At 36.3% G+C, this 24,062-nt stretch overlaps 2 protein-coding genes across 2 annotated transcripts; both read right to left on the bottom strand.

The window, feature by feature from the left end:
• Nucleotides 1-13,541: 13,541 nt before the first annotated feature.
• LOC107428334 (uncharacterized) lies at nt 13,542-13,931 on the bottom strand. The gene has a single exon (XM_016038854.1). It carries the CDS (start codon nt 13,929-13,931, stop codon nt 13,542-13,544), a length of 390 nt encoding a protein of 129 aa, XP_015894340.1.
• Nucleotides 13,932-17,991: 4,060 nt separating this feature from the next.
• Nucleotides 17,992-23,390, bottom strand: LOC107428333 (receptor-like protein EIX2). Its single transcript, XM_016038853.3, has 3 exons — nt 22,871-23,390; nt 18,598-18,886; nt 17,992-18,205 (listed from the first exon to the last, which is right to left on the bottom strand). Exons 1-3 carry the CDS (start codon nt 23,388-23,390, stop codon nt 17,992-17,994), a joined length of 1,023 nt encoding a protein of 340 aa, XP_015894339.1.
• Nucleotides 23,391-24,062: the final 672 nt, after the last annotated feature.

Below are 24,062 nucleotides of genomic sequence, written 5' to 3'. Positions count from 1 at the left end.
TTTAATTCCCATAATTCTCCCCCTTACCTCGTCAAGGTCTTTGTTGAGACCAAGAAGAAACTTGAATGTTCTCTTTTGTTCAACAATTTTCCTGTACAATGCAGCGTCATCAGGACATTTCCAGGAATACAGCTCAAACATATCAAGATGCTGCCAGTATCGTGTGAGGATATTAAAATATTGAGTGACATTTAAATCCTCTTGCCGAAGGTCATGGAGTCTGGTTTCAATTTCAAACAACTCTGAAGTATTTTCTGAACTAGAGTAGGTTTCACGGGCTGCTTCCCAGATCTCGTTGGCTGTCTTGTAAAGCAGAAAATTTTCTCCTACTTCGGTGGTCATAGAATTGATTAACCACGACATAACCATGTGGTTTTCTGTTTTCCAGGTCCGATACTTAGGATCTGATTTTTCTGGAATGGAGATCTCGCCTGTGAGATATTCATCCTTCCCTTTGCCACAAACATACATGAGAACGGATTGTGACCATTGAAGAAAATTATGGCCATTAAGTCTGTGATTTGTGATAATAAAGGATGAATTTTCTTGAATGTTGGTTGAAGGAATTTGCTCGGATTTAGTCATGGTAGTGAGAAGCTAGCAACAAAAGAAATTAGGGCTCTGATACCATGTAGACTTTTGAGATGAGAGGGAAGAAATTCTCATACTGATCTGAAAAAGAATTACTAGTCTATTTAACATAGATGTGGCTGGCATTCCAGTCCACAAAACTAGGAAAGTAATCCCTGCAAATCAGGGAAATTAAATTCCAAAGAATTAGTTAATGGACTGATCCTATTTATTAGGAGATAAACTAAATAAGTAAATATCCTAAAATAATGTAAATCTTCCTAATTAATTAAATAAGAACCTTCCTAATTAATTAAATAAAAATCTGCTCCTTTCTACATAATCCCTTGAAATTAGATATGTTCCAACTAAGGAACCAGTTGCTGTTGTTTTTACCAAACCTTCATGCGCTTTGAGATTCTTGTATCTAAAATCAAAACTAAAGGTTGTTAGTACTTTCTGATTTCTTAGTTTTCATGTGTATGTCGGAATGCTATTGTTCAAAGTCAAGTTTGTCTGACTGTATCAGTCAAAATGAGTGTGAGGGGGAATATTGCAAAGCTTTGCCATGTATGTATATGAGGTGTACAAGTTGTGCGCTTGTTGTAACTAAGTGCTGAGCTGGCTTGTCCGTTGTAAAGTGGTTAAGCTGAGTCAGTTAAGTTCTAGAAACTAGTGTGCATATGCTTAGCTTGTATATGACGCTGCTAAATCAATGAAATCCCTATGGAGAAAATTCCTGGAAAATTTATAATGTTTTTCTCTCAGTTTTTCTTGGTTCTTTTAGATTTTCTTTTTCATTCTCTTTTCTATAACAGGGTCGACTTTTATGATGTGGCCTGTCTTTTTGCTACAGCCTACACCGAACCACTTGCAACAGTTGCTGTTGTGGCCACTCCAAGAAGAAAGGAGATTTGAAGTATCTTGGACATCTTTTTTCAACGTAAGGAGAGCGTCTCTCTCCTTCTTAATCCAACTAATTTTACCAGAATTAGCCATATTGCTTCAACCAGATTTAATATTTGAGCTAGTGGAAGGACGAGTAGAAAAGGGACAAGGGTGGTTGTTTTGCTATCCATATTTGCAATTCTCAAGAACCAGCTTCCTAGACAGTAGACACTGCATGCAAATATAGATGTATTACTATATATATTAGTCCCAAACCTTCAAAATCAGACTTCTTCATTTTTATTTTTAATTTGTTCGCAGCTGTCTTCCTTTGCCGGAATAATAATTGAGCCCAAGCGGAAGACAATAAAAACATTGATGTAACGTATAACGTATCTTCTTGGTTTATAGTAAAAAAAGAACAACGTATCTTTCGGTTTGGACAGATAAGTCAACCAAGGAATTGTTCATAGAAGAAAATAGCAAGGAAGAAGGAATCTCATTCTTTGGTATCTCCAATCATAAAAAGTATTCTCTGCATTAATCAAGTACAATACTCACCATACAAGCTGATGTATTTTAAATCCTTTGATTGTTATGATGATGTAAAATGTCACCAACATATCCCATCATAATTAATGAACGTTCTACAATTTATTTAAAAATTGACTAAGAAATCGTGCGCTTGTAATTTTCTTTCAAATTTATGGATAGGTTGTTGTTGTTGTTCTTTTTTATTTTTATTTTTTAATCACAAATTGATGGAGAGTTGATGCAATTGCTTTGGGCTTGCTGTATATTATTTCTTTTTTTTCAACCATTTTGCATAAGACAGTGACCTATAAGTAATTTTAATCAATAATTGGTATGACTTTAATGAATAATCGGTAATATTTCACTTTTAGATGAAATTTCTTAAGGGGAAAAAAAAAAAAATTCAAAGTCGTAGATACTTATAATATTTTAGGTTAAAGTGGTGTTTATTTAATACAAGTAAAATTGCCAGGCAATATGGCAAGATATTGGTATAAAGATCGATGATGATGAGATTATTAAATATCTCAATTGTTAGGAAATTGAGGTATAAAACTCACAATTACAGCTGAAGTAGAAATAATAAAAATGAGAATTTGTATGTAAAATAATCAAATAAAATACATACAAAATAATTGACAATTGTAGAAGGATTTTATTATAGCAAAAGAATAAAATAATTTTTCTCTAAAATAAGGAGAGCACAAATAATAATACCCTTTCTCTTATAATAGGAGAAAACCCACACACTCTCTTACAAAGGAAAGACACGAATATTTAGGAAAAATCCTTTTTTAATATTCTCTCTAATACTCTCTTTCTCTCTCTTTGTTTCTATGTGTATTTCTCACACCAAAATGGAATCACTCTTTACAAGGAAGAGAAAGACATATATATAGAGGCATATGGTGGTAGAAAGAGGCGGTAGAGGTTGTAAAATTCAAATTGAATTCATTTGCTAGTTGTAGATAGCTTGCTGCCGTGCCACCTGTATGCCTTGCATTAATTGTCCTTTTTTGGTCAAACAAAATGGCTTAAGGATAAGAAGAGTTGCTGCCACCTTAGTAGAAGTATGAAGAAGTTTGAAGAAGCAAGAAGAAGTTTGCAATAATTACAGCGCCTCCTTTGACTGGTCAATGTTCTTAATTGACAAGCAAATGTGGCTTTACTTGCCATCACATGTCTCCCACTTGAAGCCACTTTTGCTATAATCCTTCTATCCTTTCTACTTGCCATTTCATTTTCATGCTTGCTTATGTTTCTGCTAGGCCAATAGAGGATCTGCACCACACAAACTTGTCAGTATTAATTGGCTTTGTCAGAAAATCTGCCAGGTTGTCTCTAGTATAGATTTTCTAAAAATCCACACTTCCTTCCTCCACCTTCTCACGAACAAAGTAAAATGGAACTTGTATGTGTTTTGTTTTCAAGTGGTATGCTGGATTCTTTGCTAAGTGCAAAGCGCTCTGACTATCACAAAACAGAGTTATCTTCTCTTGTTTGTGTCCAAGCTCCTCCAATACCATTGGCAACCAAATTGCCTCTTTGCTGGTTTTTACGAAGCTGCAATATATTCTGCCTCTGTTGTAGAGGTAGCCACGATAGACTGTAGTTTTGAAACCTAGCTTACAGCTCCTTCAGCAAGAGTAAACACATATCCCATGGCGGACTTGCTTTTGTCAAGATCACTTGCATAATCTGAATCAACATAGCCTCTAACAGTAAACTCTGATCCTCCGTAACATAATGTAGCATTTGAGGTACCCTTCACATATTTTAGGATCCTCTTCACAATATTACAATGCTCTCTACCAGGATTTGCCATGTACCGACTAGCCGCTCCCACTGCTTATGCAATGTCTGGTCTTGTGCATACCATGGTGAACATTAAACTCCCCACTGCTGATGCATACGGTACTCGAGACATTTCCATCCTCTCTTTCTCGGTGCTAGGACTCATACTTGAGGATAACTTGAAATTAATAGGAAGAGGGGTAAGAATTGGCTTACAATTTTGCATGTTGAAACGCTGCAAAATTTTCTTAATGTAATTCTTTTGAGAAAGCCATATCATCCTATTATTTCTGTCTCGGTAAATTTGCATCCCTAGAATCTTGTTTGCCAGTCCTAAGTCCTTCATTTCAAACTCTCTAGCCAACTCTGCCTTCAAATCTTTAATACGATCTTTGCTGGGGCCTGCTATCAACATGTCGTCAACATATAACAGCAAAATAATAAAATCACCATCACAAAATTTCTTGTGGTAAGCATAAGGATCTGAACTAAGTCTGTTGTATCCAAGGCTCATGATGAAGGAATCAAATCTCTTATACCAACATCTCGGCGCTTGTTTGAGACCATATAGAGATTTGTTCAACCTGTAAACCAAGTTCTCTTTTCTTTTTTCTTCAAAACCTTCTGGTTGGAGCATGTAAATCTCTTCTTCAAGTTTTCCATGAAGAAATGCAGTTTTGACATCCAACTGCTCTAAATACAAGTCAAATGTCGCACACATCGCCAGGACCACATGAATTGTTGTAAGTCGAACAAGAGGAGAAAATATCTCATTGAAATCAATACCTTCTTTCTGAGCAAATCCTTTCACCACCAATCTGGTCATTGCTATCTCGTTTGATCTTATAGACCCATTTGTTGCCGATAGCCTTCCTTCCCTGTGGTAGTCGAATTAGATCCCATGTCATGTTTTTATGGAGAGCTTCAATTTCTTCTTGCATTGCTGCCATTCACAGAGAAGCTTTTGAACCTTTTATAGCCTCCTGGAAAGTTGATGGCTCTCCATCCTCTGTTAGAAGGCAGTATGCAACATTACCCTCCATAATGTATTTTGAGTGCCAAGCTGGTTCTCTTCTCTCCCTAGATGACCGTCGAAACTCAGCTTGCTTTTGTTCTTCGTGCTCAGGTGCTGCTCAAAGAATCCAGAACATTTTGTTCTTCCCTCTCTTTGACTTGAACTGTAGTAGTCTCTGGTTTCTCTTTTGACGTGCTATCATTTTCATTTGCTTGTATTTTATTTTCTTTAAATATTACATCTCTGCTGATTATTACCCTATGGGTAGTGGGATCCCACAGGCGGTACCCCTTAACTCCATCAGCATACCCTAAGAAAATACATTTTCTGGATTTTGGATCTAGCTCTGATGTTTCTTAGGCGTTGTACATAACATAAACAGGACTTTCAAATATATGTAAGTGAGAATAATTAGCTGGCTTACCAGTCCACATCTCCATTGGCATTTTTAGATCAATTGCAATTGATGGTGACTGATTGATCACATAGCAGGCGGTCTTGACTACTTCTGCCCAAAATGACTTGGCCATCCCTGCAGTTCTCAACATTGCTCTTGTTCGTTCCAACAAAATTCTGTTCATCCGCTATGCTACTCTATTTTGTTGTGGAGTGTACGCCACCATGAACTGCCTCTTGATACCTTCTTGTTAACAGAAGCTATCAAATTCTGCACCATTATATTCTCCTCCATTGTTCGTACTCAAACACTTGATCTTTTTCTCAGATTCAAGTTCCACCCGCGCTTTAAATATTTTGAAAACTGGAAATACATCCACTTTTATTTTGATTAGATACATCCAACATCTCCTGGAGTAATCATCAATAAAAGATACAAAGTATCTTGTACCTCCTAGGGACAGAACTGGTGCTTGTCAAACATCAGAGTGGATAAACTCTAAGATAGCTTTGCTTCTAGCATTAGAACTGCTAAACTTTAATCTATGCTGCTTAGTGATAACACAATCCTCAAAAAATGGTAATGAAAACTTTTTGAGCCCTGGAAGAAGCTTTTGTTCAGCAAGAATCTTCAAACCTCGTTCTGACATGTGGCCAAGCTTACGGTGCCACATCATCGTTGATTCTTCTTGGGAGCTTGCCGACGCTGTAAATGCTTCTCCTTCTTATAGTGTTTCTCCTTTAAGCATGTACAAATTTGCAGCTATCTTTTCCGTTTTCATCACCACAAGTGCCCCTTTAACTATTTTCATGATTCCATCTTGAATATGGGTTTTGACCCACTATTGTCTAATTGTCCCAAAGACAATAGATTTTTCTTTAAGCCTTTCACATGCCGTACCTTCTGAATGGTGCGAACCATATCATCATACATCTTCAATTTGACGGTACCAATACCAGTGATCTCCAAGGCATGATCGTCTCCCATGAACACAAATTCTCTTGAGATAGGTTCATATTGATGGAACCATTCTCTACGGGGGGTCATATGCCATGTTGCTCCTGAGTCCATAAGCCAGACATTAGCAAATCTTCTTCTACCTTCAGTAACTATTGTTGCTTCACTGTATAAAATTTCATCATCATTCGAGGTACTCGCGACACAACCTTGAACTTTTGATGACTTAACACCTTTTCTTTTGGCTTCTTCATTCTTCTTGAGATGCCAACACTCCTTTTTGTAGTGCCCTTTCTTGCCACAGTAATGACATTTGACATTCTTCTTGTTTTTGGATTTTGATCTACTTTGATTTTGACTCCCACTAGGGCCACGTTCCGTTGATCTCCCTCTCGTCATCGCCAAAGCTTCAACTTGTTGTGAGCTTCCCGATATGTCTTCTTTGCTTTTGCACCGACTTTCTTTTTTAAGAACCACGGCTGCAATATCATCGAAGACTAAAATTTCTACATTGTTGGTTATGTTAACAATGAGTTGATCATACGAATCAGGTAGACTTTGAAGCAGAATTTTAGCAAGTTCACCCGTATCGATGTTATGCCCCATTGCTGTGAGCTGTGAAAATAAAGTATTGAGGGTGTTGATGTGCTCTGTCACAGTCGTTGACTCCATCATCCGAAGAGTATAAAGCCTTCTCTTTAAGAAAATTTTGTTGTGCAGTGATTTGGCTTCGTATAATTTTGTGAGAGTATCCTAAATTTCTTTTGCCGTCTTTTTCTCTGCCACGCTTGACAATACTTCATTGGCTAGTGCTAGATACAGATTAGCATAGCATTGCCATCCATCTCGTTCCACTTATCATCATCAAGGAACTCCGTGGGCCTTTCGCCAATTGCCGCCAAGCAGTTATCTTTTCTTAAAACTGCTTTTATTCTCATTTTCCACAATGAGAAATTATTTCCATTGAATTTTTCTATTTCGTACTTCACTACCATTATTGCAGATACCTATGAACCGGGCTCTGATACCACTTGTTAGGAAATTGAGGTATAAAACTCACAATTACAGCTGAAGTAGAAATAATAAAAATAAGAATTTGTGTGCAAAATAATCAAATAAAATACACACAAAATAATTGACAATTGTAAAAGGATTTTATTATAGCAAAAGAATAAAATAATTTCTCTCTAAAATAAGGAGAGCACAAATAACAATATCCTCTCTCTTATAATAGGAGAAAACCCACACACTCTTTTACAAAGGAAAGACACAAATATTTAGGAAATTTTTTTTTTAATTTTCTCTCTAATACTCTCCTTCTCTCTCTTTGTTTCTATGTGTATTTCTCACACCAAAATGGAATCACTCTTTACAAGGAAGAGAAAGACATATATATAAAGGCATATGGCGGTAGAAACAAGCAGTAGAGGTTGTAAAATTCAAATTGAATTCCTTTGCTAGACGTAGATAGCTTGCTGCCATGCCACCTATATGCCTTGCATTAATTGTCCCTTTTTGGTCAAACAAAATGGCTAAGGATAAGAAAAGTTGCTGCCACCTTAGTGGAAGTATAAAGAAGTTTGTAGAAGCAAGAAGAAGCTTGCAACAATTACAGCACCTCCTTTGACTGGTCAATTTTCTTAATTGATATGCAAATGTGGCTTTACTTGCCACCACATTAATGAACCGTTAATATTTAGATTAAGGCGGTTCAAGTTGATGTGCAGAATGACAAGTAAATATTTTCAGCTTAATTATTCTACAACGTTTGCTTCTTTTTATATATCTTTTAATCTATTGCATCAGAGCATCTGTCCGACCCTTTTAAGTAAGATGACATTGTTTAATGGCTAAACCTTATATATATATATATATATCTTACAGCCTGATGTTATCGACCTTAGCCTCTATTTGGATAATAAACGTAGCATACCAATTTACATATAATATTCTTTGCAAAATATTTATATATACTCCTTGGCATAACTGCTTGGTAAATCTGTTTATTGTGGATAATGTTATATGTATGTAACTTGCACATTGCTTTGTCTTGATAGCTAGAAAAGTTCAAGTTCCTTAATGTTTATCTCAGCACTGTTCTTATATATTATTAACTGCGGTATATTATGTGAAAAAGTAAAATTATAATAATAATAATAATAATTTATAATTTAATTGGCAATGTGGGCAACTTTATAATGAAGAAAAAGATTGTGGTTAAATATTTAGCATAGAAGGAAGCCTGTTATTGGCTAGAATGGGTTGACAAGTTGACATATGTAATTTATATTAGTTGGACTTTTATATGCATGAGTAAATGACAGCCAAAGCACATGGCAGTTATGCTTCTTTGTACCGCCTCTGGGCCTTGTAAATGGGCTTTATACCGAGCATGTATGAAGTGAATAAAAAAGCAATATCCATGTGCCTCCATTTTCTTTAGTTCTTCCTTTTTGCAATTATACTCAGCCACTCACTCTTTATTTTGTCAAAAAGCTTCTTTTTATTAAATATATCCTTCTCCATTTGTTGGAATCATACATACAGCGGAAGTCTGATCGAGATTGAATAAAACATGTGATAAATTATGTAATTATCCATTAAGTTTACTAACCTTTTACGTAGAACATTCCAAACTATTCTCTAGGTGACAGATCTGCATGTGGGCGCACCTGATCACAAAAGAAACACTCTGAAACTCACATTTTCTGTTTTTTACTCAAAGTGTTTTATCTTCTATTGAGATTCTAAATCTCTAGGAAATAATACGTAAAAACTTATATCTGGAGGCTAGTAAGTAGTGTCTTTATAAACTGCTAACCCTAATCCTCCTAAAGTTTAATAGCACCTTGGACCCAATTAATGGGCTCCTTCTTGTATTTTAATAATCAGTTAAATAAGCTCTGTCATTTAATGAGCTAGTTTGGGGATCCTACGGTCCATTATTAATCAAGGCTCCTGATTATGAATTAGTTTACTCCAAGAGCATTAATCCAACAATCTCCCAGTTGCTCTGAGCAAACCTAAGACTGTGATCTTATCTAGTGCTACTTCACTAAAAATCCAGATGTGAACTCCAAGATTAATAATGTTTATATTAAATGTATTTTTCCTTTGTAAAATATCAATAATTAATTGATAATAATTTCTGTCAATCAATTAATTATTTATTCTCTTAACTTATCAATTTCTCTAACGGATCCAATGCACTGGCCAGTGACTTCCAACATCTGCGTACCGAAACATGTCAAGAGGATATTTCATACAAATTCCATTTTGTACATTCATAAATATTTAGTAATCAAAGGACCATAATTCCCAAATCATCGAGATATTGGTTGTTCAAAATAGACCTTACTTATTGATAACTCAAAGAACCATAGTCACTTAATTATCTATTTTTAATATACTCAGGATTAAAAAAAATAACATATCCAATATTGCTTGAGATTTAATTCCTTTAACAGAAATTTATCCTTAATTAAATCTCTCATGATCCTCTCAGAATGACCATAATTCATTCCAATATTTTATAATAACTAAGATAGATTACTTCATAAAATATTACAGTGTAAATAAAGTGCCCAGATTTATTTAACGACTGTGAGACAATTAATTAATTATAAGAATCTATGATCATATCTTATATGGACTTATCTATATGATCATATACTACATAATTAATCTAGATCTTGTACGTAAAATATAATGTGCAAAAAACTTTCAAAAATAACTTAATATTATTAAATCAAAAAATGAAATTACTACTTGTTTTGCTCCTAGAGCATAAATATAACCAACTCCCACTTACTCTAAAATAAGTTTGGGATCCTCTTAAGACCCATATAATTTATATGCTTCTCAAACACACGTTCATGAAGAGTCTTAGTAAAAGGATCTGCTAGGTTCTCCTCAGATGCTATTTTAGTAACCACTGTATCTCCTCTATCAATGAAATCACGAATCAAGTGGTACTTTCTTAATATGTGTTTCTGCTTTTTGTGAGACCTGGGTTCTTTGGACTGTGCTACGGCCTCACTGTTATCACAATAAAGGTAATAGGCCGATCGGCACATGGTATCACATGAAGATTCAAAAGGAATTTCTTAAGCAATACAACTTCCTTTGCAGCTTCAGATGCAGCCGCATATTCAGCTTCAGTTTTGGAGTCAACAACACAAGTCTGTTTAACACTCCTCCAATAAATGGCTCCTCCATTTAAGGTAAACACATATCCTAATGTTGATTTACTAGAGTCAATATTCCCTTGAAAATTAGAGTCCGTATAACCAAGTGTTTCAAGACTCCCACTGGAATACACCAACATATAATCCCTCGTTCTCTTTAAATGCTTGAGTATATGTTTCACTGCAATCTAGTATTTTACTTTGGGATTTGATTGGTACTGGCTTACTACTAGCAGATATCTGGCCTGGTACATAACATGGCATACATGAGACTACCAACAGCTGAAGCATAAGGTTTCTTACTCATGAGTTCTTTCTCTTTAAGAGTTTTTGATGATTGCTCTTTAAAAGATGAATTCCATGTCTAAAGGGTAGAAGTCCCATTTTGGAATTTTCCATGACGAACCTAGTCATTATTTTGTCGATGTAGGAAGCTTGGGATAGAGATAACATTTTATTCGTCCGGTCTCGTAAAAGTTTGATTCCTAGAATATAATTAGCTTCACCTAAGTCTTTCATATCAAACTGCTCTTTCAGGTAACCCTTTACATCTGACAACATTTTCACACTGTTTCCAATTAACAGAATGTCATCTACGTAAATAACCAAAAAAACTACCACTATACCTTGAATCTTTTTATACACACATGATTCATCAGGGCTTTTTTCAAAAACCATATGATTTGATAATTTGATCAAACATGATGTTCCATGACCTGGATGCTTGCTTAAGTCCATAAATAGACCTATACAATTTGCAAACCATGTGTTCTTGACCTTTTGCTATGTACCCCTTTGGTTGTTGCATATAGGTGTCCTCTTCAAACTCCCCATTTAGAAAAGTTGTTTTGACATCCATTTGCTAAATCTCATAATCGAGAGCTGCTGCTACAGCTAAGAGAATCTAGATAGATTTAAGCATGGCTATTGGCGAAAAAGTTTCATCATAATTTATGCCCTCTTTTTGGGTATAACCTTTTGCCACCAATCTTGCTTTGAATGTTTCAACCTTGCCATCTAGTCCTCTCTTTCTCTTGTAGATCCACTTGCACCCAATAGGTTCTACCCTTTTAAATGCAGAAATAAGAGACCAGACTGAGTTAGAATCCATAGATTCCATCTCATGGTCCATTGCCTTTTTCCACTCTTGCACATCAACATCCTCCAATGCCTCTTCATATGTGGTAGGGTCGTCATTAGGATTATCCAAAACGACTTGATAAGTCTCTCCCAACAATGCATACCTTGCAAGTTTACGTATCAACCTCCCACTATGAGTTTGCTGCATTGATTGTTGTACATGTACAGGAGGATCTAAGTTTTGTGGTTCAGGTGGATTACCAATCTCGTCATTATGTTCTTGTTCTTGAGTTTCTTGAATTTGGTCTTGAGTTGTTTCCTGTGTTCGTTCACCTTTGGGTACATTTTGTGCATTTTTTCCTCTTTGAACATCAACGGAAAATAAGGGTGGAAAATTAAAAGTTTCTGGTAGATCTCGAACTGAGTCAAGCTTTTCAAGAACCACTTTACTTTTAGGTTTAAAATTATTCATATAATCCTCTTCTAAGAAAGTGGCATTAGTATTCACTATCACCTTCTTTTCCTTTGGATTATAAAATATTCCACCGTTCGTTCCTTTAGGGTAGCCAATAAACATACACATTTCTATACGAGATTTCAATTTTTGAGATTTCTATGTTAAAACATGTGTTAGGGCACCCCAAATCCGAATATGATTTAAGCTTGGCTTGTGCCCTTTCCATAATTCTGTGGGTGTTTTTGAAACATATTTAGATGGAACCAAGTTTAGTATGTATACAGCTGTTTCTAAGGCATAGTAATGATGAATAACTAAGCATCAGCCTCACCATATCCAAACGGTTCTATTTCTCCTTTCAGAGACTCCATTTTACTGGGGTGTTCCAGGAGATGACAATTGAGAAATTATCCCTTTTTGGCCAAGTAAGACTTGAACTCTCAAGACAAGTATTCACCTCCTCGATCAGACTGAAGTTGCTTGATATGGACACCCAATTGCTTTTCTGCCTCAGCTTTATACTCTCAAAATTTATCAAAAGCTTTAGACTTATGGCGCATTAGGTAAACATAACCATATCTTGAGTAGTTATCAGTAAACGTGATGAAATACTCATATCCGCCTCTGGCTGGAGCACTCATTGGTCCACATGCATCATTCTGTACTAATTCCAATTGTATGGTGGTACTATTTTCTTTGGCCTTGAAGAGCTTCTTTGTCATTTTACCTTTTAAACGTGATTCACATACTGATATAGGTTCAAAGATCAAGGAATTTAAAATTCCACTTTTAATCAAACCATGAATTCTGCTAGAATTAATATGACCTAATCGCAAATGCCATAGATAGGTTTCATTTAAAACTTTCATTTTCTTAGATAAGGGAAGTTGTTCATCATCATTAATTTCAACAGCGTTAATACTATAAGACAAAAGAGTTAAAAAATATAGATCATTCATCAATAATCCGGAACAAGTAAAATAATTATTATTCTTTATTGAAATTGAGAAATTAAACTGTACTGTTAAACTATGTTCAACTAAACAACTAACAGAAACCAAATTCCTCTTAAAATCTGGAACAAACAAACAATCTGATAAATATAACTCCACTAGTCCTACTGCCATTACGGAAACATATTCCCCGTTCCCAACTTCAAACTTCTTTGTCCTTTACTGAGTGGGCTGCTTTGTTTGAACCTGAATCAACAATCCATTTATCATTGTAATTCCCCACTAAATAAGCCTCAACAACATTTAGACTACCCATATCTGATTTAGGGCAATCCTTCTTCCAGTGACCTTTCTGTCCGCACTTGAAGCATTTGCCTTTCGGCTTTTTCATTGTAGCTGGTTTGACAGCTGGACCTGCTCCTTTCTGCTTCTTGTTCTTCTTTCCACCCTTAGATTTTCCTTAAGGTTTTGAGGAACTCTCAGTAGTGCAAGCACTTTCTTGCTTTCCAAGAGACCTTTTAGCACTCTCAAGCTCGTGCATCAGTTTAATAGGAGTAAGCTTCAGTTTATTCATATTATAGTTCATTTTGAACTGACTGAAGCTATCTAGTAGAGATTCCAAGATAAACTCTATCTTCATCTCTTGTTCCAGCTTAGCTCCCATCACTGTCGCTGTATTGATGTGCCCCATCATCTTTAGACAATGGTCTCACACACTTCCTCCAATCACACGAGTGTTCATTAGGGCCCCTATGGCTGCTTGTTTAGCAGTGCTGCTACTTTTAGCAAACATCGCATTTAGAGTTTGAACTATATCCGATACACACTCTGGATGATTAAGTTGCTTTTGTATATGTTCTGCAATGCTGGCAAGAATATAACAGCGAGCTATCGTATTCGCCCATTGCGAATCTATAAATTGCTTCAGAGTTTCCTCTGAAGCATTAGCAGCGAGCTCCTGGGGTTTTGGAGTTGTTGCAATAAATTTTATTCTCTCAAAATCAAGGACAATGTAAAGATTGGTTTTCCATTGGTCATAGTTATTTCCATCCAATGACTTTGGACTTAAAATTGTAGCTAAAGGATTAAAGGATGCCATTTTCTGAAAAATTAAAATGCACACATATTAACACGTAATCATCACAACAAACATACAAATATGTAGATCTCTTAAACTACTTATTATTAATGTTTATTGTAACAATAATTTAGTTTCCATTACAAATATTTACGTTGGACAAGATATTATAATAAACTAAATTTTGAACATGATATGCAAAGTATCCTACCAAGTCAGCTCTTAGAAAAGGTGAGGTGGGCCAGATACTCCTTAAAAACCTACCTCCTTAAACAGATCCTTCTCAGATAACATAAACACATACTAATCAAAATTGATTTAAAAAATTAAAACTTTTTGAACCCGATATGTATAGTGTCCTACCAAGTCAGCTCTCAGGAAAGGTGAGGTGGGTCAAAGACTCCTTAAAAACCTACCTCCTTAAACAGATCCTTCTTAGATAACATAAACACATATCATTCAAAATTAATTTTTAGAAATCAACCATTGTTTCAATAATCTTTGGGCTTTTAATAATACTAACAGAGCCTCGTTGGGAGGATTATTAATGTTACTAATATAATGACCATTAATTTAATTTCAAAATTATTTTTAATATCTAAGCATTGTCGATGTTGAGTTGTACAACCTCATTAAAATTTTGAAATTATTTTAGATCCAATCCAATAAAATCCAATCATGCTTATCCATTGGGGCATCACATAAATTTTATTATTGGACCTTTATTGGAGCCTCAAGTTTCAAATTAATTGAATTAATTATTAACCTTCACCCATTCAATATTTTACATTAATTAATTAGGGTTTTCCATAATAATATTATCTAGATTAAAAAAATATTATTATGCACATGTATATATCAAATGATGCAATTATATGGTACCATCTATTCTAAATGGCATGTTAAGCACATATCACATGTTATATCCATATAATTTAAACAATTATAAAATAGAATAATTAATAGATCCTAATCCATGATTTCCTAGAAAAGCCCAATAGGGTCAAGAAACCCAACTTGATTTCTAGCCCGTACTTTTTTTTTTTTCTTCAGGTCTTGCAAGTCTGTGGAGTGTGGGCCAAGTTAGAATTGATTTTTAGGGTTTTTAGCCCAAAAAACGCAAAACCCTAACATATTCCCTCTTGACCCGAGCACCAAAACCTTGCCAGTCGCCACACAAAACTTGGATAATCACGAAATTTTAGGGGGAGATATACCATTGCCGGAGGAACCAACCGACCAAAATTGGTCTAATTCCTAAGCCATATGCGGCCCCACGTGTTGTCTGAAGTTAGGCGTGTGAAGCCCACTCACAAACACTTTGGGTGGCACGTGCGTGCAGTGGCTTCCGGTGGCGATCTTTCTCCCACTGATCCTCCTCTGTGTCCTGCATCTAATTCTGGTGTTGTTTTATCAAAACGCAGCTTCAATCAGTATGAAATATGATGAACAACACATATACATAGTTTTTCTCGAGTACTTTTATATATTTTTCCAATAAATCTGAATTTACATATAAAATTTCTAATAAAAAAATTACAGGAAAAATAAATAAATAAATCAATCAAGGAGGAAACTTAATCTTATGATTAGCCTCCTTATTATATCCTAAAAAAAAAAAAAAATACAAGCAAAAATTTACCATATATAATGAATACAAAAATTTCATTCATAATACAAAAATTATAAATAACATGAGTAATAGAATCCTAAGTGCCATACATCTAATATACATCACATATACATGAAAAATAAACAATGGATTCGATTTATCACACATCGATTCAATCTTGACTGTGATGCTAATTGTTGGAATCATACATGCAGTGGAAGCCTAATCAAGATTGAATAAAGTATGTGATCAATTATGTCATTATCCATTAAGTGTACTAACTTTTTACATAGAACCTTCCAAACTATTCTCTAAGTGACATATATGCTTATGGGCGCACCTGATCACAAAAGAAATAACAAGGTTAATCTGAAAAACACTTTGAAACTCACAGTTTCTGTTTTTCACTCAAGGTGTTTTATCTTCTACTGAGATTCTAAATCTTTAGAAAATAATACGTAAACAATTATATCTGAAGGCTAGTAAGCAGTGTATTTATAGACTGCTAACTCTAATCCTCGTAGGGTTTCATAACGCCTTGGGCCTAATTAATGGGCTCCTTCTTGTATTTTAATAATCAGTTAAATGAGCTCTGTCATTTAATGAGCTAGTTTGGGGATCCTATGACCCATTATTAATCAAGGCTCCTAATCATGAATTAGCTTGCTCCAAGAGCATTAATCCAACACCATTATCATTTGAATATCCAAGCCTCCATTTTTATATACCTTTCCACATAGTATTTAACATATTATTCTAGCTCATAGGACTATTTATTTGGGGAATTTGGACCTAATGTATAACTAGTGTACCAATTGTATTCATGTTTGTAGGTCGCAAAGATGAGATGTGTTTCGATTCTCACCCCTGGTTAGAAACTGATTATGAAGATTGCTACAATATCAATGGTGGTAAGTATACGTTAATGTTACAACTGGAAAACTTTGTTTTTCTAATTGCAAAATATGACATAGTTTGCTAGAGCTTTGAATTTTCATTAGCATTGAATTTTTGCAGATAATACACCATCTTGTAGCAAACTCCAAACTGTAAAAACAGTTTAACTGGGATACCACAGCTTGAGAAGTCTCGCTGTGCTTATGGTTCACTCAACTCCATACACGAAAACTCATCCATAGATGTGAAGAAACAACTTATCAAGTTGGTTCAAAAGTGCTTTAGTAGTGACCTCCTAGATGACTATCCAAATTTACAACATAGACTAGAAGCCAAACCTTCCATTCTTGATCTCCCTACAAACCCAGAAAGGCCACATGTATCGGTAGCAAATTTTGTTTGCCATGGTGAAACATGTGCAATTGCAAATTCCAATCCTAGGAAAAGAAATGCTTTAAAAACTACAAAATGCCACCTCCCAAATCTGGTTTGAAGTTTGAGATCTATTGAGAGGAAGAAGATACCAAATCTAGCCTAGAAAAATGTTGGTGGGTGTTTGGCTCCTCTGTAGATAGGCAGCTTGTAATTCAACATAATTGGAAGTCAATTTGCTCTTCCCTGCTTTGTAATTCTTTAGTTGGGGTTTATATAACCTATAGTTGTATGTGAGTAATTCGTGGTTCTTTTCTGATTCTATTAGATTCATATATACACAGGAAAAGAAATAAGTTTCGATTATCAGTTTGCTTGGAGGATGTGTGTACTTCAGGGACAATTTCTAGCTTCTTTTGTTATGAATTTAATGGGTATTTTTTGTGAGTTGGTTCCGTGAGGGTAGAAATCAATTAAGAGTATTGTGTTAAATGAGTAACCAAAGTGTTAGAAGTAGGATAAGTATAATATTATCAATTTCCAAGTATTTGAATGGTTAATATAATTTACAAGAAATGTGAGGACCAGCATACCAGCACTGACAGGATTGTCACTGACAGGATTGTCACATGTTTCGTGCATGATTTCAACTGAACATATGCACACTGAAAATCCTGATAAGAGAACTAGAGCTAGCATCCCACATGAAAGATATTTATATAAAACATTACTTGATTATAGAACCTAAATTGCTAAGAGATATATGTATATATATAAAGAACATAAATACTACATTGCATACATTGCATCGACCAGAAAAAATAAGAAGTAGCCAAGAACAGCACAGACATAAAATTTTTCAATATTCAAGACTCCTTAGACTTAAGTTAAATGAACAAACATTCATAGAATTGACTAAATAAATAGCCAAGAATGACATAAAGTGCAGCTAGCAAGTAAACAACAACAACAACAACAATAACAAGTGTAAGAACTTGTCTTCTTTATTCAGCATCTTCTTTGACATTAACTGCGCTGACCAAATAAATTAAAAAGAAATAAGATTTGGAATAAGATATATATTAGAATAGATAATATTAAGACATCTCTCTAATTACGTACGTACCGCCTTAGTTGTCTTCCATCTTCCTCATCATCCTTTGCAAATGAGCCACATTCAATGTAACCATTAGGAGGATCCTATCCTTTGTCTTGTCCAGGAATCGAAGATATGAACCTCTCCAAAACCTTTTTATCGCTAAACTGCCACAGATTGCCTAAAACCCAAAGATGTCCCAACCCCATGCTTACATAGAACCAGAAGTTGTTAGACAGAGACCCATCTTCATCATCCTCTGTTGTTTCGCCATCCTTATGCACTAAGTTTAAGCTGCACTTGGTTGGTAACGGTGAACTGCAATGTCCAAAGTTACCTTTGAAAGATAGATGGATCATTGAAGGTTTGGAACTGATTTGATAATGGAATTGGTCCATACAAATTAATATTTGACAAGTTCAAATGGCTCAACAAAGTCAAAGAAGACATGCTTATGGGAATCGGACCTTCAAGATTGTTGCATGAGAGACCAAGAGTCTCTAAACTCTTGAGGTCTCCAATGTTATCTGGTATATTTCCTATCAACCGATTCCATGACAAATTTAGAGTTCCCCAATTTTTAAAGATTTGTCACTGCTACTGGGATGTTCCCTGAGAGATTGTTTCTTGAAAAATCCAACACTTTTACTATCTCAGTTTGGTCATCACCTTATTCGTCTTGTCTTCCTTTCATAACCAAACTTGTATACCCAGGATAGTAAAGTTGGTGTCCCAGTAATGGTATTGCTAGTGACTTTTTGGCGTAGTAGACTAGAACTTTGAAGGCAATCATCCTATCCAAACATGTTGGGATTGGTCCAGATAAGATATTTTCTGCAAGGTCCAAGAGATGGACATGAATGAGCTGACACAATTGTTGAGGAATATTTCCAGTAAGATAGTTATGTCGAAGGCGTAATTGCCGTATTAAAGGAAACCTTTGGCCAATCCATGTTGGTATGGTTCCGAAAAATTTGTTATATTCAACATCAAGTGTATCTATAAGCATTTAGCAATTTTGCAAAGACAAAGACAACTTTCTAGAAAGATAATTGCGACTCAATCTTAATGACGAAAATGAAGTTAGCAAGCACATTTCATTGGCGATTCTACCAAGATAATTTGTTTCGTGATAGATCAATCCCAGAAATCTGCATGTTCGTCCAATGGTTGTGGATTTCTCCTGATAAACTATTGTTTGATAAATCAAGAGTTGCCATATTTTTAAGTCTATTTATAGAAGGAGGGATGCTACCATTTAGAAAGTTTCCAGACAGATCCAGGATTAGTAACTTTGCCATTACTTGGCCCATTTCTAAAGGTATGGTACCTAAAAGGTTATTGTTCCTTAAATACAGGAATCTAACACTAGGCCAGCATGGAACTGACCCTTGAAACTAATTAAAGCTCAAATCCACCCATATTAGGCGTAATGAGCCAAAAGATAATGAACTGGGAAGGTCTCCTTTTAAGTAGTTACCAGAAAGATCTAATGTAGACAATGCAAATAGATATTAACTGGAAGGATCTAATCCCAACATCCATGAAGGGAATTTCCAAACCCAGTCAGGTAACGTGCCGAAAATTGCAGTATTAGAAAGTGTAACACCCCATCCCAAATTGCACTGGAATCCGTGCACGTTGACCGAGGTTGACCGTTGACTGAGCGGGTCAAAAGTTGACTTTTTGTCCCAGTTGGAATTTCTAGTTGACCAGGGTACCGTGGCGAAGTGCATGATGCCCCGAGTTCGTAGACTAGTAGCATGTCGAAAACGGAGCTACGGTTTGAAAGTTATGGGCAAAACAAGTTGAGGTGCAAACAGTCCAAAAGGTGCCGGGAGTTGACTTTTTCTTGTGGTGTAATTTTGTTTTGACTCTTGTATGGTTGTAAAGTACTCGTCGATACGAGTTCATAGACTAGCGGCACGCTTAAATCGGACATTTGGTTAAAAAGTTATGGACGTTTGAAGTTCGCCGGATACCGTAATATTTTATTATATCTGGCTTAAGTGCACAGTTACACCATGTGTCAGCACCTGATTGGTCCATGTGGAATGAACAGTGTCACACGGTGGCTTTTATTTGACAAAAATCTCGGGGAAGAGAGAGAAAGAGAGAGAGAGGAGAGAGAGAGAGAGAGAGAGACCGACCGGCCGCCAGAATCTTCAAATTTTCCAGCCGATTCACGTTACACGCGCCAGCCAGACGGACGCCTCTCCCCATTTCCGACAAAACCCCAAAATTTCACGGTCGTTGGTCGCCGGATGCGCCCGGATCGAGGCGGCGAAGATCGGTGGCGATTTTTCCCTCCACCGCCGGCCACCCCATTTTGACCCCTTTCTGGCCATTTTCAGGCCACACGCGCCAGCCACCCCTCACCACCTCCTCAAGTCCGGCCTACCCACCAAATTTCACGGCCACCGGACCTCCGACCCACCGGGATCGAAGCTTTTTCCAACGAGGGGCCGAAATTCTTCAAACCCCGATTTTTCCTCCGTCCAGCCTCCATTTGCCTCACCGCCGGTCCCGTTGGATTCCTCTCCCCTCGATCTACAAATCTGCAAAAAATCTCAGCCAACGGCCACCGCACGCGCCGCCGCCGGCGACGGTTGCCTGTGACAGCGGCGGCTCGCCGGAAGTTACTGTTCCGGCGAGTACCCAGTCGCACCGCCGGTCTTTGTCCACTGTGTTCGACCTCCTGAACATGAATGCGGCATCCTTTTCCACCAATTTGTGATGGTTTGAGAGAATTGAGGAGTCGAAACCCGAAAGCTTTCCGGCGAGATTCCGGCCACCTCGGGTCCGATCATCAGAAAGTAAGACCGAATCCGTGATCCTCATCACTCAAGCTTCGATTCGATATATAACTCGTAACTTTTAGTTGTCGTTGTGTTCGCTCCCCAGGTACCCATTTGGGAATTACCCGATTAAAATATTAATATATTTGGTTGGTATACTGTGGATGTTTTAGGTGCGCGTACGAGTAGTGGAGTTGATCCTGCGGAGGATCTTAGCTGATTTACGCGCTTAAGGTGAGTGACCCACCTTCAAAAATATTTTGGGCAATTAATTATGTTTAATTGGTTTTTAAATTATGCTCATATGTTACAATTTAGTTATGGTTTTATTGTGGTTTAATTTATTTATTATGCATGAGCAAAGTATATTTCGGTAATAATCGTACGAGGTTTTAAGTATTATTTTCGGGCATAATTGGGTTAAATATTTTATGAAAATATTCGTTTAAATTGTATAAATTATGCCCGCGGTATTTTAATTGTTGAACCTCGTATTACGAGAAAATTTTGGTTTATTTGTTATCGATGCTTTCGTACCGATTTGTTAAATAAAAATATGTGGGATGGTAAGTGAGAAATTTTGGTATATTTTCCACGGTAATTTTGAAAAATGGTACAGTTGGTTTAATAATTATTTTAGACGCATTCATACAGTATTGGTGTTCTGGTATATGTATATGTGGTTCAGCGCGCAAGTATTACTATTTCACCCGTGAGTTGCCATTGGACCGTGGGCAGGCAAGTTTGTTATTGGCCACAGCCGCCCCCCTCCTTGACCGGGATGATGGTTTCAGCAGCGGTACTGTCGGGACGCCGAAGTGTCGTTTGCAAGTTTCTCTCTTTAATCTCCCCGCCAGTCGGTGCTCAGGACGCTGGGTATCGGAGGGCATCACCGATATATGGTGTGGTGCGTCAAGTGTAATTTTTTTCAAATAAAGTTTCAAACCCCAAAGGTGTCAAAAAATTATTTATTATAATTTATTACATTTTAATTATATATTGGGGTATTTATTTATTTATTGTTTATCAAATGTTTGATCCCTTGGTTTTCGGGAAGTACGAATATCGGGTTTTGTGAAATCGTTTTAAAAAGGGAACATTTCCAACGGAGTGATTGGTGAGAGTTTTGAGGGAAAATTATCATTTCCAACTGTTATTATTTATTTATTAATTGTTGGTATTAATTCAATTCCCTTATTTGTTATATTATTATTATTATTATCATTAAAAGTGTTCAGTAGTTAGGGTCACTCATTGAGATGATTAGCATCTCACGTTTTTAAGTTCCGCTCCCTTAGGTGCAAGGGGTGGTAGACGTTCTTCCGGAGCGAACCAATTTTCCGCTGCTATCGTGTTTCGAGAAGTACCTTTGTACTCATTCATTTCAGCTGTATTATTTCTTTCATCTTTGTTGTATTTCTGTTGATTAGCACTTCATAAAGCTCTGTATACTATTTGGACACTTATGTTTTATTTATGCACTGGGCTGCTGTTATTGTTATGAAGTGCTGTAAATTGTGGAAATCAATTTATAGTTTTGCGGGAGGAATAAGGGGATGAGTATAGAAGTGTGTTTTCAGTGCAGGTAATTTTTGGTAAGTCTTACCCTTAGGGGAGGTGCTACCGGATTTTCCGTTGGAAGGTTCGGTGGTGTTTCCCTGGGATCAGGGCTTGTCTAGGGTTTCGGGGAGGAATTCTGGACGGGTCCTGACAGAAAGCGTTATACTTGCAAGATTGGTTTGAGTTTTAAGCCAAGTAGGGAATGTTGGACCTAATTGGAAACTAATGGTATGGATTATTTGTAGGTTAAAAGGAGGAATCCATTCATCTGGGACTTTAAAAACAAGATTTGTCGTAGATGATAAGGAAAGGAAAGATAGATTTGTAAGGTTTAGGAAATGAATTTTAGTTATGATGCCATCCCAAAAATTTAAAAAAAGGCTTAAACAATGTAGCTCAGTAAGTTGTCCTATACTCCCCGGGATGGTCCCACTAAGCACAGAGTTTGTAGAGTGGTTCAGAGATTCCAAATGAGATAAATTTCCCAAGGATTGTGGAATCGAACTTGAAATTAAGTTTGAGGAAAGCGAAAGCGATCTTAAATTTTTTAGGTATCCAAGAGAGTTTGGTAGATTCCCACTAAGTTGGCAAGAACACAAAAGCAAAAACTCCATGGTAGCATTACCACATCTTGATATAGCATCCACAACTCTTTTTATATCCCCATTAAGACTGAAATAGATTTCTAGATCCAAAGTATGCAAATTGCAAAGAGACCCCCTTTGAATCTCAAGAATGGGGCCTCTAAGACCAGATCTCGAAAAGTGAAGTTCTGTAAGAGTCGTGATATTAAACCACCATGAAAGAATTAAAGAAGAGTTGAACTGATTATTTCCGAGATCAAGAACTAAGAGTGAAGTAAAATTTGCAGATGGAGAAGAGTGAGGAAAGCTATGGAGTTCACATGAGCTTAAGTCCAACTCTAACAGTGAGGGAAGCATATTCACAGTTTGCAGCCAATGAGTTGTTGCTTTGCTTAAGTTGACGAATCCTAAATTTAGATATTGCAAAGAAAAAAGCTTAAGAAGCCAATATAAGTCTGATACCCAAAGACTATCTGCAGGAGAACCAAGATTAAGATTTACAAAAGAACCAGGATCAAGATATTGCAATTGTGAAAGGTTGCCAAGATTAGGAGGAGCCATTCCGGAAAATGATGATAGTGAGAGATCTAGATATCTTAGATTCCTCAGAGAACCCATGAATTGTGGGATGTGAGTACCATTAAAACAATTTAGGCTCAAATCCGAGTAACTTAAATATTTCAGCTCAAGTATAGAAGAATTCAACTTACCGCTTAATGTCAACCTCTTACATGGAAATCTTATGTTGTTCATTGTTGCAATTAATGCTGCACATTTCTAAAGAGAAATTAAAGAACTACTTAGGTGGCAAGTAAGGCATGGAGATTGATGTAGATATTTTGTGTAAGCGTTCAAGTTTAACTTGACTTTCTAGAACATTCATGTATGTGAGTGTTTAGGTTTGACTTGACTTCCTCATGTGTGTAAGTGTTTGAGTTAAACTTGACTTCGTAGAACCTAGAATATTCATGAATGGTTTAGTTGGCCAAAGAACCCACCTTGCACTTGTATAAATAGGAAGCTATTGCTTCTGCAACATATATAACAATTACATTAAAAAAAAAAAAGTAGCTATATTTTCTTTTCTTTTCTCCACCAAGAGTATCCCACCTTTTATTCAAATAGTTCAACAATTTTTACCTTCCTTTGTCACCTAACTCAAAATATCCTTCAACAAATTCCATCAGTGGTATCAGAGCCTGGTTCGTTCATTAACTGGGTGTAGTTATTTTC

The sequence above is a fragment of the Ziziphus jujuba genome, chromosome 12 (genome assembly GCF_031755915.1).
Source record: "Ziziphus jujuba cultivar Dongzao chromosome 12, ASM3175591v1".
In the NCBI taxonomy this organism is placed as follows: Eukaryota; Viridiplantae; Streptophyta; class Magnoliopsida; order Rosales; family Rhamnaceae; genus Ziziphus; species Ziziphus jujuba.
This window is presented reverse-complemented; position numbering and strand designations above follow the sequence as displayed.

Coding starts and splice junctions, on each gene's coding strand:
- LOC107428334 (XM_016038854.1), bottom strand. CDS start 13,931: ATGGCATCCTTTAATCCTTTAGCTACAATTTTAAGTCCAAAGTCATTG.
- LOC107428333 (XM_016038853.3), bottom strand. CDS start 23,390: ATGGCTCCTCCTAATCTTGGCAACCTTTCACAATTGCAATATCTTGAT. Junction 18,887..22,870: donor GGATGCTATATCAAGATGTG/GTAATGCTACCA, acceptor AAATGCTTATAG/ATACACTTGATGTTGAATAT. Junction 18,206..18,597: donor CACCAACTTTACTATCCTGG/GTATACAAGTTT, acceptor TGGACATTGCAG/TTCACCGTTACCAACCAAGT.